The 18,955-nt window shown below is 41.1% G+C and overlaps 1 protein-coding gene across 1 annotated transcript in view; it reads left to right on the top strand.

Moving 5' to 3' along the window:
- LOC140196830 (DDRGK domain-containing protein 1-like) overlaps positions 1-18,955 on the top strand; it is a 73,009-nt gene that overhangs the window by 24,863 nt on the left and 29,191 nt on the right. Inside the window, exon 2 of the mRNA XM_072256666.1 lies at positions 16,473-16,625. Coding sequence (XP_072112767.1) covers positions 16,473-16,625 — 153 coding nt within the window. The remainder of the gene's footprint in view (positions 1-16,472; positions 16,626-18,955) is intronic.

Genomic DNA, 18,955 nt, shown 5'->3' on the forward strand with positions numbered 1-18,955 from the left:
CCCCATAGCCCTCATTTTTTCGTTCATCCATGTGTCTATCCTTAAGAGTCTCTTAAATGTCCCTAATGTTTCTGCCTCTACCACCACCCCTGACAGTGTATTCTATGTGCCTTCGACCTGTGTAAAAAAAAACTTACCTCTGACATCCCCCTATGCTTTTCTCCAGTCACTTTAAAATTATGCCCCTTGTTTTAGCCATTTCCACCATCATAATTATTATGTGCCGTGTTGTATGACGTGGGTGATAATGGTCAAATGACCATGATTGTTCCTAGTAAATTTTCTATGGAAGTGGTTTGTCATTGCCGCCTTCTGGGCAATGTCCTTACAAGATGGGTGAGCCTAGCCATTATCAGTACTCTTCAGATTGTCTGCCTGGTGTCAGTGGTCACATAACTAGGACTTGTGGTATGCACCAGCTGCTCATACAACCATCCACCACCTGCTGCCATGGCTTCATGTGACCCTGATTTGAGGGCAGGGGGTGGCTAAGCAGGTGCTACACCTTGCCCAAGGGTGACCTACAGGCAGGTGGAGGGAAAGAGCACCTTACACTTCCTTTGCTAGAGATGGATCGCCACCTTGCCACATGCCATTTCCACCCAGGGAAAACGCCTCTGGCTATCCACTGGATCAGTGCTTCTTATTATCTTGTACACGTCCATCAAGTCACCTCTCATCCTCCTTCGCTCCAATGAGAAAAGCCCTGGCTTGCTCAGCCTTTCCTCCAACAACAATTCCCAAGCTAATGGATAAAGACAGTAAGGCTTGAGAATATTAGCATTGGGAGGGTTCTTTCCAAATTGCATGCCATCCTGACTTGGAAATATTAACACTTCCTTCTTTGTTGCCACTGTAAAGTGCTTTTAGAGTACTGTACTTTCATCAAAAGACTACAGTGGCTGAAGAAGGGGACTCACCATGGATAATTAGGGAGGCGACTAATTCTGGTCTTGACAGTGATGTCCACATCCATCTCTGCAAATGATTAATTAAAAAAAAGATCAGGATGCAGACATCCCACCCTACAAAAACTCATTGTGTCCAAAAAGTTCTATTTTAACTTCATCAGTCCACAGGACTTGTTTCCAAAATGCATGAGGCTTGTTTAAATGTTCCTTTGAACCTTTTGAATGGAACTTTTTGGCCACAATGAGCAAAAGTATGTTTGGAGAAAAAAGAATGCAGAATTTCATGAAAAGAACCCCTCTCCAACTGTTAAGCACGGGGGTGGACTGATCATGCTTTGGGCTTGTGTTGCAGCCAGTGGCACGGGGAACATTTACTGGTAGAGGGAAGAATGAATGCAATTAAATACCAGCAAATTCAAGAAGCAAACATCACACTGTCTGTTTAAAAAAAAGCCAAAGATGAAAAGAGGATGGCTTCTACAACAGGATAATGAACCTAAACACACCTCAAAATCCACAATGGACTACCTCAAGAGGCGCAAGCTGAAGGTTTTGCCATGGCCCTCACAGTCCCCTGACCTAAACATCATTGAGAATCTGTGGATAGACCTCAAAAGATCAGTGCATGCAACATGGCCCAAGAATCTCACAGAACTAGAAGCCTTTTGCAAGGAAGAATGGACGAAAATCCCCCAAACAAGAATTGAAAGACTCTTAGCTGGCTACAGAAAGCGTTTACAAGCTGTTATACTTGCCAAAGGGGGTGCTACTAAGTACTGACATGCAGGGTGCCCAAACTTTTGCTTCGGGCCCTTTTCCTTTTTTGTTATTTTGAAACTGTAAAAGATGGAAATAAAAAAGTTTTCTTGCTTAAAATATTAAAGAAATGTGTCATCTTTAACTTTATGCCTTTTGGAAATCAGTTCATCTTTTACTCGCTTAGCTATTCACAGTAACAGAAATTTTGACCAGGGGTGCCCAAACTTTTGCATGCCACTGTATATGTACTTAAGACTTTTCACAGTACTATACGATCTTGAAATTCATTTTCATGCATGCATTTACCAGAAAAGAAATACAATAGAATTTTACAAAAAAACTGTACCTAAACAGTCAAAGACTGACAAACAATCAATGTGCAAAAGACAAACTGTTCAAATTAAAATTATACTTTGAAGCTTAGGTGTAAAAAGACCTTGAAAATGAGACTGTAGGTCATAGAATTAGTTCAAAGTATTGCTACGTATATGAAAGTTATCCATGATCGTTCAGGATCTTGATGGTTGTAGGGTAATAACTTCCCTGAAAAGGGCCAGTAACATCATGAAGGATTTATTGTGTTCTTTATCTTGTTTTTTTTTCCCTGTGCTGCACTGGATCTGGAGTACTGTAACAGTTACTTTGTTCTTCTTTATTCTTGTGTAATAGAAATGAATCTTGAACTTGGTGTTGTGGGACCCAAGGCCACACACCACCAGATTCAAAGCTTCTGTAGCTCCTACCCATTGGTAGTAATGAGAAGAGGGCATGGGTTGTAGGGCTCAATCTCAGATGTAGATCAGCTGGGATTTAGAATGGCTGAGTAAATTATTTCAGTGTATTCATACTTTATTAAACTATTCCAAATATTATTGCATGTTATTGAATGAAGCCATTGGTTACTTCACATTAGAAATCTTCTGAGTTATATGTATGTCCCTTTATTAAAAGTACTCAATTCCAAATAATGGGTGACAAGTTTTGCTTTGGTTTCTTGGTCACAATTAATGTGGTTAATAGGTACTTTTGGCATTTTCTGAAGTTGAACTCCTGAAAGTTACTTAAATGTCAAAGTCCTGCAACCTTGCATACCTTAGTGCACTATTAACCAGTAAATTGTCTTGCAGACGTTTGCCAAAAAGGGAGCTCTCACTCCCGCAATCAATCATGTCAGCCTCTGTATGTAATTATCTGCGAATTAACAAAAAAAATCAAAAGTTGAGAGGTAGATGCAGATCTGAGCCATCTGGCTGTTTGAGACTGCTCTGCTATTTGTCAAGATCATAAATGATCCCCTACCTCTGCACTATTTTCCAGCACTATCTCAATTGTCCTAAAGCGGCCATCAGTTTCTGCTTTAAAAGAACATAATGGCTGAACTTCCACAACCATTCAAGTAGAGAATTCCAAAGATTCAGCAATCTCTGAGTGATGAAATTTCTCCTCGGTCTTAATTAGCCTCCTCCTTGTACAAGTCCGGGCCTTGCAATCTTCCCTTGTATGGCAAACCTGCTATCCTTGAACCAGTCTAATTGTTTAGCCCATCTATGAAAGTACTTAGGTAAGGAGACCAAAACAGTATACATTACTGCAAGTGTGGTCTCACCAGGGCTGTAGACAATACCGTATCAGCATTTGCAGATTTCCTCATGTTACTGTACTCCCATAATCAAGTCTTCTCACAAGAAAGGTTAATTAACTATTTGTCCTCGTGATCACTTGCTACAGCTGCATATTGGACGAGAGATTTGTATATAAGCGCACCAAGGTCCCTTTAAATATCAGTACTACTCAAACTCTCATGATTAAAAATAATGTCCTATTACACACAAACTATTTTTTAAGTTGTGAATTGACCTCATATTTTTCCACTTTATATTCTATCTTCCAAAGAAAATACTTTTCATGGTATTCTATCTTCCATTGAACATACTTTACAAAAAGTTAATGTCTTGACCTTCTATCTTTTTATTTACTGGATATTTTTTAAGTGCTTCTTATCTGACCAAAATATATACGGTGATAGGAGAAAGGAGAGGTGGCTGCTGCCTCACAGTTCCAACAACCTGAGTTCAAAAGAATCAGAGTGGATTTGGTTGACATGTGAAAGTGAGGCTGCAGGGAAGTATGGGAAGAATAAGAGTGCTGGCACTATTTCCCTCAGAGTTGGTATGGGCCCAAAGGGCCTCCTCTGTTGGAATTTAGGATTTAAAAAAAGGCAATAAAAATTATATATGATTTGGTTGAAATAAGTTGGGAATGCATATTCCACTGATCAATTAATTGGTAACTATAGGCTAGAAACCATGTGTTATTTGAATGTGGAAAGCTGTACAGGTGATGAGTGACAAACCTTTACATTCGCCAAAAAAGAAGAATTAGTAAACTTGATTTCTTTTTTAAAGAGTGTTTGGGGATGCAAAGAAAATAGAGTAATCTTAATTCTTTTTGCCATAGAGCCTGTCCCATCTCCAGGTTCGGTCCTCGCAGTCCTCTCTTGAGACTTAACGGTGTAATCCATGACATATGTATATTACCTGCAGGAAGAGTGTTTGTCCATGTAGTGAGCTTTGTGTGCTGTACACTATAAAATATAATTGCCTGGGGGTTTTGGATTGTACTTTCACTGCCTATCCCTGCTTTAAGAGCTATGTATTAACATGTCCCTTTAAGCACTTCACAATTCCCATTTTTATCTGTAAGCTGGATATGAGAGTGGAAAGTAAATTGAAATTGCGTGAGAAAATATGCTGCGGACCAACTCGTGTGTTGCTGAATTTGCAAACTTTGTTTTAAAAAAAACAGGCAATTGCTCGGGGCCGCGAATTTGCTGACTAAAAGGGATTTTTAAAAGGTAGTGTCTAGAGCAGTCGTTTGCGGCATGTAAATGTTCTAAATCTGTTGGACTTGCTTAGTTCCTGACGGTTTCCTCTGCTGTAGTTTATTATTACCTTATTAGTTATATGTGGTGTTAATTTTATCTTGTGGAAATTTGCATTCTTGTTTCATAACTTTATTATTTTCAGAATAGTCTATTTGTATCAACTTTTCAACAACTAAACTGCTACTAATCTTTTATTATTACAGACTTACACAATGAGCCAATTTGTATTTTGGTACAACTATTTCCGTTTAATGGAGAAAGATACTAAAATACTCAGGGACATAACTAGAGAGGAAAAAAAGACATCTAAGTGAAAACAGGGAAACCAAAAACTTAGTTAAAGTGACTTTGAGGAGGCCCTTAAAATTGAGTGTTTTTTATGGAAAAAATTTGAAAATATTCCTCAGGCTACTGAAGATATAATTGAAATAATGGGATGATGGAGATTAGACGAGGCTAGAGTTGAGGGCAACTGGGCAATTTGGGGAAATAACTTCTAAGAATAGTTTGCAGAGGGAAGGAGAGATGAGACTAACACTATTTTTAAGGAGACATAAAAATACTGCTTATTTTTAAAAATAAGTTGCATTCCATTGCATGGAACAGTTTCACATTGACCTAGTGCAACAACTGCAGTTTGCCCACGCTAATTAGTTGAATTGATGTGGTGCCAGTCATATTTTTATGGACAATTAAGTCATATAGTGTCTTGAGAAATACAGAAAGCATTATATGAAGCAACAAAAATTTTTTTAACATTTTGTTTTGGGGAGTGCTGTGGAAATTGGAGTTTAAGTTTAGATGAAAGCAACTGTACTTAAATCTGTAAAATGAAGAACAGAAAACACGAGAATATAATCTACCAGCAGTGAATATCATTTTAATCTAATTTGTTGGGAGAGAAATAGCTGTTGGTAGGATTTAATTTCCATAGGCCACCTGGTCTTTACATGACATGAATCACCATTTGCTCTAAGTTTGTTTAACAGTCACTGAGGGCCAGTTTTACCCTCATCCATAATTGTCTGAAAACTTACAGAATTACTGTATGATTGCCGTTCTCAAAGTGATTTCCCACTGAAAATTAGATCACCTAGCCAGACTTATTTTTCAGTACAAAGTCTTGCATAGCTTTCTTCCTTGTTGGACTATCTACATGTTGCTTCAAGAAATCCTGCTTAATGTACCCCACAAATTCCACTCCACCTAAGGTCTGACACAAAGGAAGTTCCAATCAATTTTCAGGAAGGTAAAGTCACCAGCTATAACTTCCTGCATATCTGTTCCTTTAGATCTGTCAGTTATTGCGAGGTATGTAGTATAACCTCCTCACAGTAACTTTCTTTTTTCTGAGTTCTACTTGTACTGCCTTGCTGGATAAGCCCAATGTGGATACGTCATGATAACATGGTGGTTAGCGTGACACTATTACAGCTTGGGGCGTTCTGGAATTCAGAGTTCAATTCTGGCACTGTCAGTAAGGTGTCTGTATGTCCTTCTCATGTGCCATGGGTGTTCCCTGGGTGCTCCTGTTTCCTCCCACAGTCCAAAGACGTATCGGGTAGGTTAATTGGTCATTGTGAATTGTCCTGTGATTAGGTTAGGGTTAAATTGGGGGATATTGGAGTTGCTGATGTGGTGCGGCTCAAAGGGTGGAAGTCACCCTGTATTTTTTTTTCAGAAATTGTATTGCTAAATAATGAATAAATAACCAGATGCGCTCTGGGTGCAGCTGAGATCTTCTCCCTGATCAGTAATGCAAACCCCCAGCCTCCCCCCCCCCCCATCTTACACCCTTCTGTATCACATTTGAAACATCTAGCCTGAAGTTTTGAGTTGCCAGTCTTGCCCTTCTCTTAATCAAGTTTCTGTCATGGCAGCTAAATCATAGTTCCATGCAGTAATCCAAATTCTAATCTCATCAGCCTTACTTATTATACTTCTTGCTTTAAAATAAATACACCAGCCCATCATTCCACTAGTCCTGCACATTCCTTCTAGTAATCTTACTTGAGCTAACCTCTATCTTCTCAATCACTCCACCTCCAGACCGCATGCTGTGGTTCCCACCCCCTCCACCATGTTAGTTTCAAACATGCAGCTTAGCACGAACAGACCTCCCTGAAAGAATATGGGTGCCCATACAGTTTCCTGTTTTTGTACAGGTAAAACAATGATCTAGGTATCCTAGACGCCCTCCTATATCATTGCTTTACCCAAGCATTGAATTATGCCATCTTCCTATTGCTTGTTGTACTAGTTCATGGCACAGGGAGTAATCCTGAAATTTCAATCCGTGAGGTCCAGCCTGGTAACTTTGTAAGACTGTAAAACATAGGAGCAGAATTGGCCTTTCAGCCTATTGGGCTGCTCCGCCATTTAATCATGGTTGATTTATTATCCCTCTCAACACCATGCTCCCGCTTTTCCCTGTATCCAACCCATTTTCCGAGCAATGAGAACTGTTCTAGAATCTGTGGAATTTTGTAAGGTGACTAGTATATTCACTATCTTCATAGATTAAAAATCATGCAAAAACTAAATGATATATATTCAAAAGTGAGGTAGTGTTCAAGGGTTCAATGTCCATTTAGGAATCGGATGGCAGAGGGGAAGAAGCTGTTCCTGAATCGCCGAGTGTGTGCCTTCAGGCTTCTGTTTCTCCTCCCTGATGGTAACAGTGAGAAAAGCTCATGCCCTGGGTGCTGGAGGTCCTTAATAATGGATGCTGCCTTTTGAGACACCACTCCTTGAAGATGTCTTTGGTACTTTGTAGACTAGTAACCAAGATGAAGCCGACTAAATTTACAATCCTCTGCAGCTTCTTTCAGTCTTGTGCAGTAGCCCCCCCGATACCAGACAGTGATGCAGCCTGTCAGAATGCTCTCCACGGTATATCTATAGAAGTTTTTGAGTGTATTTGTTGACATACCAAATCTCTTCAAACTCCTATTGAAGTATAGTCGCTGTCTTGCCTTCTTTATAACTGCGTCGATATGTTGGGACCAGATTAGGTCCTCAGGGAACTTAAGATCTTTGGGTTTTCACTCCTATTAATTTCTCCATTGCAATTTTAAATACAATTAATATTTTTATTTTCTCACTTACTTAAAGGTAAATTCAAAATATTTATGTAATCTTTCTGCCACTTCCTGATGTCCCAACATAATTTTCTATCGTATTGTTCTTCAGTATTTCTTGTCTCACAGCAAGGGTTCCTTCCAGGTTAATTTTTGATAAGCTTTTCCTTTTTTAATGTTTCACTCCAGATTATTCTTATTCTCTTTCTCTTTCCTTATCAATTTCTTGGCTTTTCTTTGCTGAAATCTGAAATTTTCAGATTTACTGCTTTTTGGTAACAGTATATTTGGAAGAGCCACTTTCTTTGATCTATTAATTTTCCATTGATCATTAATTTTTCCTTTTTGCCATGATGGTCTTCAGTTTGGGTTGCCCACATCAAAGCAAAGGTATCAAAACATTTGATAGGGTCCTAACAAATTTGTGAGACTTCCTGAGAAAAGAAACTACAAGTGTCAGTTAAAGAGGCAGGACTTTTTTCTTTAGAATAGAGAAGGCTGAAGGGAGACCTGATAGAAATATATAAAATAATGAGGGGGCCTAGACAAACTGGATATAAGGAGGCCATCCCCGATATACTAGATGACGCGTATAAAATACAGGGGAACAGAATTAAGAGTGACATCAGGAAAAAGATTTTTAGGCTTTACGTGATTGGAATCTGATCCGACCTGCAGATGGTGTAGAGGTAAGCTGCATTGAAGCCTGCAAGAGAAATTTGACAAAAATGTTTGAAAATTTTGCGGGGCTGGAAGGAATTGGCCAATGAGCAAGTAGAATGAGGAAGGTAAAATGGAACTAATTAGTTACTTCAGTAGAAATCTGGTATGGTCATGATTTGGAATTGTTTTTTATTGTCACATGTACCAAGACCAGTGAAAAGCTTATTTTGCATGCCTTTCACACAAATCAAACCACCTTCCTCCCCTTTCTTGACCTCTCTGTCTCTAGCTCTGGAGACAGCTTATCTACTGATGTCTGTTATAAACACTGACTCTCACAGCTACCAGGACTATATCTCTTCCCACCCTGTTACTTGTAAAAATGCTATCCCTTCTCTCAATTCCTCCGTCTCTGCCATATCTGCTCTTAGGATGAGGCTTTTCATTCCAGGACAAAGGAGATGACCTCCTTCTTCAAAGAAAGGGGTTTCCCTTCCTCCACCATCAATGCTGCCCTCAACTGCATTTCTTTCATTTCACGCACATCTGCCCTCACCCCATCCTCCCACCACCCGACCAGGGATAGGGTTCCTCTTGTCCTCACCTACCACCCCACCAGCCTCCTGGATCCCACCACCAAGCACGTCTTTCCCTCTTCCCCTCCCCACCAATATCTGCTTTCTGCAGGGATCGCTCCCTGTGCAACTCCCTTGTCCATTTGTCCCTCCCCTCTGATCTCCTGGCACTTATCCTTGGAAGCGGAACAAGTGCTGCACCTTCCCCATACCTCCTCCTTCACTACCATTCAGGGCTCAAACAGTCTTTCCAGATGAGGCAACACTTCACCTGTGCGACTGTTGGGGTCATTTACTGTATCCGGTACTCCCAGTGTGGCCTTCTGTATATCGGTGAGACCCAACGTAGATTGGAAGACTGCATCGCCGAGGACCAACACCCTGCCAGGAAAAGGTGGGATTTCCCAGTGGCCACCCATTTTAATTCCACTTCCCAGTCCCATTCTGAAATGTCCATCCATGGCTCACTATACTGTCATGGTGAGGCCACACTCAGGTTGGAGGAGCAACCGTCTGGGTAGCCTCCACCTGATGGCATGAACATCTATTTCTCAAACTTCCAGTAATGGCCCCTCATCTTGCTTCACCTTTCTCCACCCCCTTTTTCCCCTCTCACCTTATCTCCTTGCCTACACTCTCTGGTGCTCCTACCCTTTTTCTTTCTTTCATGACCTTCTGTCCTCTCCTATTTGATTTCCCCCCTTCTCCAGCCCTGTATCTCTTTCACCAATTAATTCCCTAGCTCTTTACTTCACCACCAACACCTTATATTTCTTCCTCCCCTCCCCCACCTTCTAACTCCGACTCTCGTCTTTTTTTTCTCCAGTCCTGAGGAAGGGTCTCAGCCGGAAATGCTGAGTGTACTCCTTTCCATAGATGCTGCCTGACCTCCAGCATTTTGTGTGTGTTGCTTGGATTCCCAGCATTTGCAGATTTTTCTTGTTCATGAAACCATACAGTAGTTTTATAAGTGGGGTAGAAGCTGCCCTTGAGTCTGGTGGTCTGTTCTTTTAGGCTTTTGTATCTTTTGCCCATTGGAAGAATGGAGAAGAGAGTATTTCCAGGATGGGTGGGGTCTTTGATGCGGCTGGTTGCTTTACTGATGTATAGTCAAAGTCCGTGGAGGGGATTCTGGTTTCTGTGCTGTCCTGAGCTGTGTCCACAACTCTCTGTAGTTTCTTGTGGTTATGGCAAAGCAGTTGCCATTATGCTTCTAGATAGGATGTTTTCTATGGTGCAGCGATTAAAAATTGATAAGAGTCAATGAGGAAAACCAGATTTCTTTAGCTTCTGGGGGAAGCAGATGACCAAATGTCTTTCTGTACTGTAACCATTCTATGAGGACCATATCTTCTACAGACTTTGGGCCTGTAATCTAAAAGTATTTTATTCATTTGTATCGAATATACCTGAAGTTTTAGTTTCAGAACATGAACATTTTCGCATTGATTTTTGCACCCTATCAGAAAATGGCAGTTTCTTTGTTAACCTGCTCATGATGACAGAAGGGACAATTTGATGAATTGGTATAGGTTGGCCACGGCAAATATTTTAAAGTCCTGATGAAGGGTCTCAGCCCGAAGCCATCCATAGATGCTGCTTGACCTGCTGAGCTCCTCCAGCACATTGTGCATTTTGCTATGGATTTCCAGCATCTGCAGAACCTCTTGTGTAGATCATTTTAAAGTACAGTTTGTGAACCCTTTGCAATTGGTTTTCTGCATAATTACTCATAAAACATAGCCTAATCTTCATCTAAGTCACAAGAATAGACAAACATAATCTTCCTAAACTAATATCCACAATATCTTGAAATTGGAAGGACAACAGCCAGAGGTTGTGGTACATATTGGTACCAATGTCATGGGTAGGAAAAGGGAGGAGGTCCTGAAAACAGACTATAGGGAGTTAGGAAGGAAGTTGAGAAGCAGGACCACAAAGGATTATTGCCTGTGCCACGTGACAGTGAGTATAGGAATAGAAAGAGGTGGCGGATAAATGCGTGGCTGAGAGATTGGAGTAGAGGGCAGGGATTCAGATTTCTGGATCATTGGGACCTCTTTTGGGGCAGGCGTGACCTGTACAAAAAGGATGGGTTGCACTTGAATCCCAGGGGGACCAATATCCTGGTGGGGAGGTTTGCAAAGGCTATTGGGGAGTTTAAACTAGAATTGCTGGGGGTTGGAAACCAAAAGGAAGAGACAGAGGAAGAGGCGGTTGGCTCACAAATAGAGAAAGATTGGAGACAGTGCGAGATGGAGGATGGCAGATGATAGAGAAGGGACGCACCCAGACCGATGGTTTGAGATGTATCTATTTTAGTGCAAGAAGCATCATGAACAAAGCAGATGAGCTTAAAGCGTGGATCAGTACTTGGAGCTATGATGTTGTGGCCATTACAGAGACTTGGATGGCTCAGGGGCAGGAATGGTTACTTCGAGTGCCAGGCTTTAGATGTTTCAGAAAGGACAGGGCGGGAGGTAGAAGAGGTAGGGGCGTGGCACTGTTGATCAGAGATAGTGTCACGGCTGCAGAAAAGGAGGAAGACATGGAGGGATTGTCTATGGAGTCTCTGTGGGTGGAAGTTAGGAACAGGAAGGGGTTGACAACTCTACTAGGTGTTTTTATAGATCACCCAATAGTAACAGGGAATTCGAGGAGCAGGTACGGAGACATTCTGGAAAGGTGTAATAATAACAGAGTTGCTGTGGTGGGAGATTTTAATTTCCCAAATATCAATTGGCATCTCCCTAGATCGAGGGGTTTAGATGGGGTGGAGTTTGTTAGGTGTGTTTGGGAAGGTTTCTTGATACAGTATGTAGATACGTTTACAAGAGGAGAGGCTGTACTTGATCTGGTATTGGGAAATGAACCTGGTCAGGTGTCAGATCTCTCAGTGGGAGAGCATTTTGGAGATAGTGATCAGAATTCTATCTCCTTTACTATAGCATTGGAGAAGGATAGCAATAGACAAGGTAGGAAAGCGCTTAATTGGAGTAAGGGGAAATATGATGTTATCAGGCAGGAACTTGGGAGCATAAATTGGAAACAGATGTTCTCAGGGAAGTGCACAGAAGAAATGTGGCAAATTTTCAGGGGATATTTGCGTGGAGTTCTGTATAGGTACGTTCCAATGAGACAGGGAAAGGATGGTAAGATACAGGAACCGTGGTGTGCAAAGGTTGTTGTAAATCTTGACAAGAAGAAAAGAAGGGCTTATGGAAGGTTTAAAAAACTAGGTACTAGAAGGTTATAAGGCTAGCAGGAAGGAGTTTAAGAATGAAATTAGGAGAGCCAGAAGGGGCAATGAGAAGGCCTTGGCGGACAGGATTAAGGAAAACCTCAAGGCATTCTACAAGTATGTAAAGAGCAAGAGGTTAAGACGTGAGAGAATAGGACCAATCAAATGTGACAGTGGAAAAATGTGTATGGAACCAATGGGGATAGCAGAGGTACTTAATGAATACTTTGCTTCAGTATTCACTACGGAAAAGGATCTTGGCGATTGTAGGGATGACTTACAGCAGCCTGAAAAGCTTGAGTGTGTAGATATTAAGGAAGAGGATGTGCTGGAGCTTTTGGAAAGCATCAAGTTGGGTATGTCCCAGGTGACTGTGGGAGGCAAGGGCGGAGATTTCTGAGCCTCTGGCGATGATCTTTGCGCCATCAATGAGGACGGGAGAGTTTCCGGAGGATTGGAGGGTTACAGATGTTGGTCCCTTATTCAAGAAAGGGAGTAGAGATAGCCCAGGAAATTACAAACCAGTGAGTCTTACTTCAGTGGTTGGTAAGTTGATGGAGAAGATACCGAGAGTGAGGATTTATGAACATTTGGAGACGCATAATATGATTAGGAATAGTCAGTGTGGCTTTGTCAAAGGCAGGTCGTGCCTTGTGAATTTAAAAACGCAAACACGAGGAAATCTGCAGATGCTGGAAATTCAAGCAACACACACAAAAAATGCTGGTGAACGCAGCAGGCCAGGCGGCATCTATAGGAAGAGGTACAGTCAACGTTTTGGGCCAAGACCCTTGTCAGGACCCTTCGTCGTGCCTTGTGAGCCCAATTGAATTTTTTGAGGATGTGACTAAACACATTGATGAAGGTAGAGCAGTAGAAGTAGTGTATATGGATTTCAGCAAGGCATTTAACAAGGTTCCCCATGCAAGGCTTATTGAAAAAGTAGGGAGGCATGGGATCCAAGGGGACATTGCTTTGTGGATCCAGAACTGGCTTGCCCACAGAAGGCGAAGAGTGGTTGTAGACTGGTCGTATTCTGCATGGAGGCTGGTGACCAGTGGTGTGCCTCAGGGATCTGTTCTGGGACCCTTACTCTTTGTGATTTTTATAAATGACCTGGATGAGGAAGTGGAGGGATGGGTTAGTAAATTTGCTGATGACACAAAGGTTGTGGGGTGTTGTGGATAGTGTGGAGGGCTGTCAGAGGTTATAGTGGAACATTGATAGGATGCAAAACTGGGCTGAGAAGTGGCAGATGGAGTTCAACCCAGATAAGTGTGAGGTGGTTCATTTTGGTAAGTTAAATATGATGGCAGAATATAGTATTAATGGTAAGACTCTTGGTAGTGTGGAGTATCAGAGGGATCTTGGGGTCCGAGTCCATTGGACACTCAAAGCTGCTGCGCAGGTTGACTCTGTGGTTAGGAAGGCATATGATGCATTGGCCTTCATCAATCATGGGATTGAGTTTAAGAACCGAGAGGCAATGTTACAGCTGTATAGGGCCCTGGTCAGACCCCATTTGGAGTTCTGTGCTCATTTCTGGTCGCCTCACCACAGGAAGGATGTGGAAACCATAGAAAGAGTGCAGAGGAGATTTACAAGGATGTTGCCTGGATTGGGGAGCATGCCTTATGAGAAGAGGTTGAGTGAGCTTGGCCTTTTCTCCTTGGATTGACGAAGGATGAGAGGTGACCTGATAGAGGTGTACAAGATGATGAGAGGCATTGTTCGTGTGGGTAGTCAGAGGCTTTTCCCCAGGGCTGAAATGGCTAGCATGAGAGGACACAGTTTTAAGGTGCTTGGAAGTAGGTACAGAGGAGATGTCAGGGGTAAGTTTTTTACGCAGAGAGTGGTGAGTATGTGGAATGGGCTGCCGGCGACGGTGGTAGAGGCAGATATGATAGGGTCTTTTAAGAGCCTCCTGGATAGGTACATGGAGCTTAGAAAAATAGCGGGCTATGGGTAATCCTACATAATTTCTAAGGTAAGGACACGTTCGACACAGCTTTGTGGGCTGAATGGCGTGTATTGTGCTGTAGGTTTTTCTATGTTTCTAACAACACACAAACTACTGTACTACCTCTCGTCAATACTGAGTACACCAATTAGACAATCATAGTCTAGCTTCAAAGAAGTATGTGAGCCTCTGGGGTAATGCCTTCTATAAAAGCTATTTGGAGTCAGGTGTTCCAATCAATGAGATGAGATTGAAGCTGCCCTGTAAAAAAGACATTCAAAGTCAGGTTATTGACAGAGCTACTCTTCTCAAGAAAGATCTGTTTATGTGCACCATGTTTCAATCAAAGGAACTTTCAGGGGTCCTTAGAAGAAGAATTGTAGAGATGCATGCAGCTAGGAAAGGCTACAAGAGCATATTTAAAGACCTGAGTGTTCCTCAGTCCACAGTAAGAGAAATTGTCTGCAAATGGAAGAAATTCAGTACTGTTGTTACTCCCCCTAGGAGTGGGTGTCCTGCAAAGACAAGAGCACAACGTGCAATGCTGAAGGAGGTGAAAAGAACACAGGGTAACAGCAAAAGACCTTCAGAGATCACTAGAACTTGCTAAAGTTTCTGTTCATGTATCCACTATAAGAAAACATTGAACAAGAATGGTGTTCATTGAAGGTCTCCCAGTCTATGTCGGGTCTTGCCAATATACAGGAGGCCACACTGGGAGTACTGAACACAGTATATGACCCCAACAGGCTCACAGGTGAAGCGTCGCCTCAACTGGAAGGACTGTTTGGGGCCCTGAATGGTAGTGAGGGAAGAGGTGTAGGTGTAGCACTGGTTCTGCTTGCAAGGATAAATGCCAGGAGGGAGATAAGTGGGGAGGGACGAATGGACAAGGGAGTTGTGTAGGGATAGATCCCTGCAGAGAGCTGAAAGTGGAGGGAGGGAAAGATGTGCTTGGTGGTGGGATACGGTTGGAGATGGCGGAAGTTGTGGAGAATTATGTGGTTGTCATGAAGGTTGGTGGTGAGGACAAGAGGAGCCCTACCCCTGGTAGGGGGCATGAGGATGGGATGAGAGCAGACGTGCATGAAATGGAAGAGATGTGGTTAAAGGCAGCTTTGATGGTGGAGGAAAGGAATCACTTTCTTTGAAGAAGGAGGACATCTCTTTTGTTCTGGAATGAAAAACCTTATCCTGAGAGCAGATGCGGTGGAGAGGGAGTAATTGAGAGAAGGGGATGGTGTTTTTACAAGTAACAGAGTGAGGGAAGCTATAGTCCAGGTAGCTGTGAGAGTCTGTGTGTTTGTAATAGACTTCAGTAGATAAGCTGTCTCCAGAGATAGAGACAGAGCAATTGAGAAAAGGGAGGGAGGTTTCGGAAATGGACCAGGTAAATTTGAAGCTGGAGGCAAATTGGATGAAGTTGACGAGTTCCATGTGGGCTGCTTTGCTGCCTCGGTCTGGACAGCTTGCAATTATTGAGTGAACAATGAATTCAAAATTTTATCAAGATGTTTTACAGGATAATGTCAGGATAGCAGTCTGTCACCTGAAGCTTAGTAGAAGTTGGATGATGCAACCAGACAATGATCTGGAACAGAAGGGTAAATCAACAACAGAATGGTTTAAAAAGAAGAAAATTTGTGTTTTGGAATGGCCAAGCCAGAGTCTGGACCTTAACCCAATTAAGATGCTGTGGCATGACCTGAAGAGTGTTGTTCATGTAAGGTATCCCAGAAATATTGATGAACTGAAACAGTTTTATTTGGAGGCATGGTGTAAAGTTCCTCCTCGTCCATTGTGCAAGTCTGATCAGCAGCTACAGGAAATGTTTGAAGGTTATTGCTGCGAAAGGAAGTTTGAACAGTTATTAAATTCAAGGGTTCACATACTTTTTCCAGCCTGGACTGTGAATGATTAAACAATGTGTTCAATAAAGACATGGTAAGTACAATTGTTTGTGTGTTACTAGTTCAGGTAGATTGTGTTTGGCTATTATTGTGGCTTAGATGAAGATCAGACCACATTTTATGAGTAATTAATGCAGAAAATCAGGATTCATAAATATTTTCTTGCAACTGTATTTAGAATAATTCATTTACATGCAAGTGAAATGTGGGTTTCTTGGTAACATTCAGATTTGGCTCTCTGGTTCTACGTAGAACATTATAGTACAGGAACGGGTTCTTCAGCCCATCATGTCCCTGCTGTACATGATGCCAAGTTAAACTAACTCTCTTCTTCCTGTATATGATCTATATCCCTCCATTCTCTCCACATTCATGTATCTATCTCAAAGTCTCTTAAATGGCACTATTGTACATGCTTCCGCCACAGGTTTTATCACGTGTCTTGTTTTATGAGATTTATAAAGAATTTTTTTCTGTTTGTCATCTCAGCTGATTGGACTCACCAGCAAAATGTGGCAGCTGCTGTTGGAAGGCCACGGCCTGTTAATGAAGATCGGGCAGCGGGTGCTCCCAGAGTGCGGCGTAATCTTAGATCCAGGGTAATGGCTCGGAGACTGCAAGAAGCAGAGCAGGAAGCTGAAGGTGACTATTATAATTACAAATGTTGAATATGCTATCTTTTTCCAAAAAGTGTTTTGTATTTCAACAGTTAGCAAGTGTCAGCAGGAAATTTCTACCTCTTTTTTGACTTAAGTCATTTGGAAGGTTAAGATTTTTTTCTGTTGAACATAGTAAGACACGTAAGCAGAATTAGGCCTTTCAGCCCATTGAGTCTGCTCCACCATTCGATCGTGGCTGATTTATTTTCCCTGTCAACCCCATTCTCCTGCCTTTTCTCTGTAACCTTTGACCATAAAATGAGTCAGAAGCAGACAGAACAAAAAGATTATGAGATAGGAAAGTGAGACCAAGGCTTGACGATTTTTAATCTGAGTTTTAAAACACAAAGCTCTTGGAGGAAAGGAAGTTTTAGTTATAAATTTTAGAATAGAAGATACAGGAAATGAGGAGATAAAGTACTTTGTTCTTTTACACATGCTCTGCAATTTAATAGGATCAAACTTAATGTACAGCAACTACTTTCCTTGTATTCCTTACTTCACTTTGTATTTAATAATCTCTGCATTAATAATCTCTAATTTCCAAAATTGAGCAGCCAGTTTATGATAATGAGCCAACACTAGGAAAGAGAAGAAATTAAATCTTAAAGAAGTAAAATAAAAAAGCTGATCTATTTTAAATTCTGAAGAGAAAGGATCTTGTTTTCCAGAAAATTATTCTGGCATTACTTGTGCATGCTCTGCATTATTGATATGAATTATTAATGTCCTTGGGACACTTAAAACTGACTTTGGTAATTAGAGTAAAAATTGTATCAAATTTAAGAAAACAAAATCTAAGGTCTTGAACTTGGTACATTTTGTTCCACATGTGGGACAAAAATCTGACAATGTCGGTGGGTTTAGAATATTCTAGGGAACTGAGTTGACATTTATTGCAAAGCACAATCAAAGGGTGAAAGGTCGCAGTACCTGCTGGTAGGCGGAATGACCCTTTCTTTGCTTCAGGGTTTCTAGTCTTCTCAACAGTTCAAAGCTGGTTAAATGTTAAGTATATTTGCATATTAGCAGTCTGGATCATGTTGCATGACCTATTATATTGCTTCTAATACATTGGCATCAGCACTTTTATTTTTGAGATTTTTTTTATAGACCATCTGCTCATCAAGGAGGGAGAATGATAGTCTGGTGAAGATTGAAAACACAGGTTTGGCCACCTTAGGCTGATATCCTATGGCTTCTGATTATCAGTGATAGTTTGCTCCCCCTTGAAGTTATTTTTCAAAGAACTTTTCCCAAATTTGTGTTTTTATTTGTTGTTTCTCAGTCTCCAACATTTCACTTTTAAAATTTAAAATCAAAGTTAACTGGCATAGGAAAATGAAAGGAGTTGTAGAATTTACTTCAGTGAAAATCATGGCATTTTATAAAAACAAAAACAGATTTTCACTTGCTGCATTACAAAAACCACATAACATGCTTGTATTTCTGTATGACAGACTATAACACATCTCTGTCTGAGATGGTATAAACTAGATAGTAGCAGTGGCAGTTTTTATATAGGTGAGAAACCAATGAAACTGAATTCAACATGAGGTGGGAGTGTGTTCATGAAGGAAGGAGACTGATAATTTGCTGAAGGGTTGTCCAGCCTAGCCTGACATCTGATGGCTTCTGATTCTCAGTGATAAGTACATGGGAAGACTTTATTTTGTTTCCTTGTGTGAAATGGCAGTGAACAAATTAAACACGCAAACATGAGGAAATTAAACAGTTTGGAAGTGAAAGTCAAACTCGTTGTTAACAATGGCATTTAACTTTGAAGCATAGATTTTACAGTTTTTTTTAATATGTCTTTCCCTATACTTCTGCCACAAAACAATGAATTTCACAACATTTGTTAATGATAATAAATCTGATTCTTATTCTGAATTGAGAATGAATTAGAGCTGCCAGCTGATGTCATACTGTACAGTATTAACACCAAGCACTCCAGAGGGTGTCCTGTGCTGGCACTAGCTACTTCTACGCACTTTTTCCAGGTGATGAATGTGTTGATCGATGAGATTGTAGGCTCACTGAAAGAGCATGTGGAATTGCTGAGTAAAGAATCTCCACTGATGCATTTTCATTATATGAATGTGATCTTGTTTACAGGCAGTACTTCTGAGTAATTGATGACTGTTGTTCTTAAAACAAGGTCACGCAAATTCACGCAAATTGCTCCCATATTGCCTTTTTATTCTACCAACTGGAAACATCAGTGGGTAGCTATCAGCAAGCAAAATGTTTACTGTGGAATGATTATTTGCAAAAACTAATTTGTACAAACTATGGGCCCATGCTGTATTT

This window comes from Mobula birostris, chromosome 4 (genome assembly GCF_030028105.1).
Source record: "Mobula birostris isolate sMobBir1 chromosome 4, sMobBir1.hap1, whole genome shotgun sequence".
Classification (NCBI taxonomy): Eukaryota; Metazoa; Chordata; class Chondrichthyes; order Myliobatiformes; family Myliobatidae; genus Mobula; species Mobula birostris.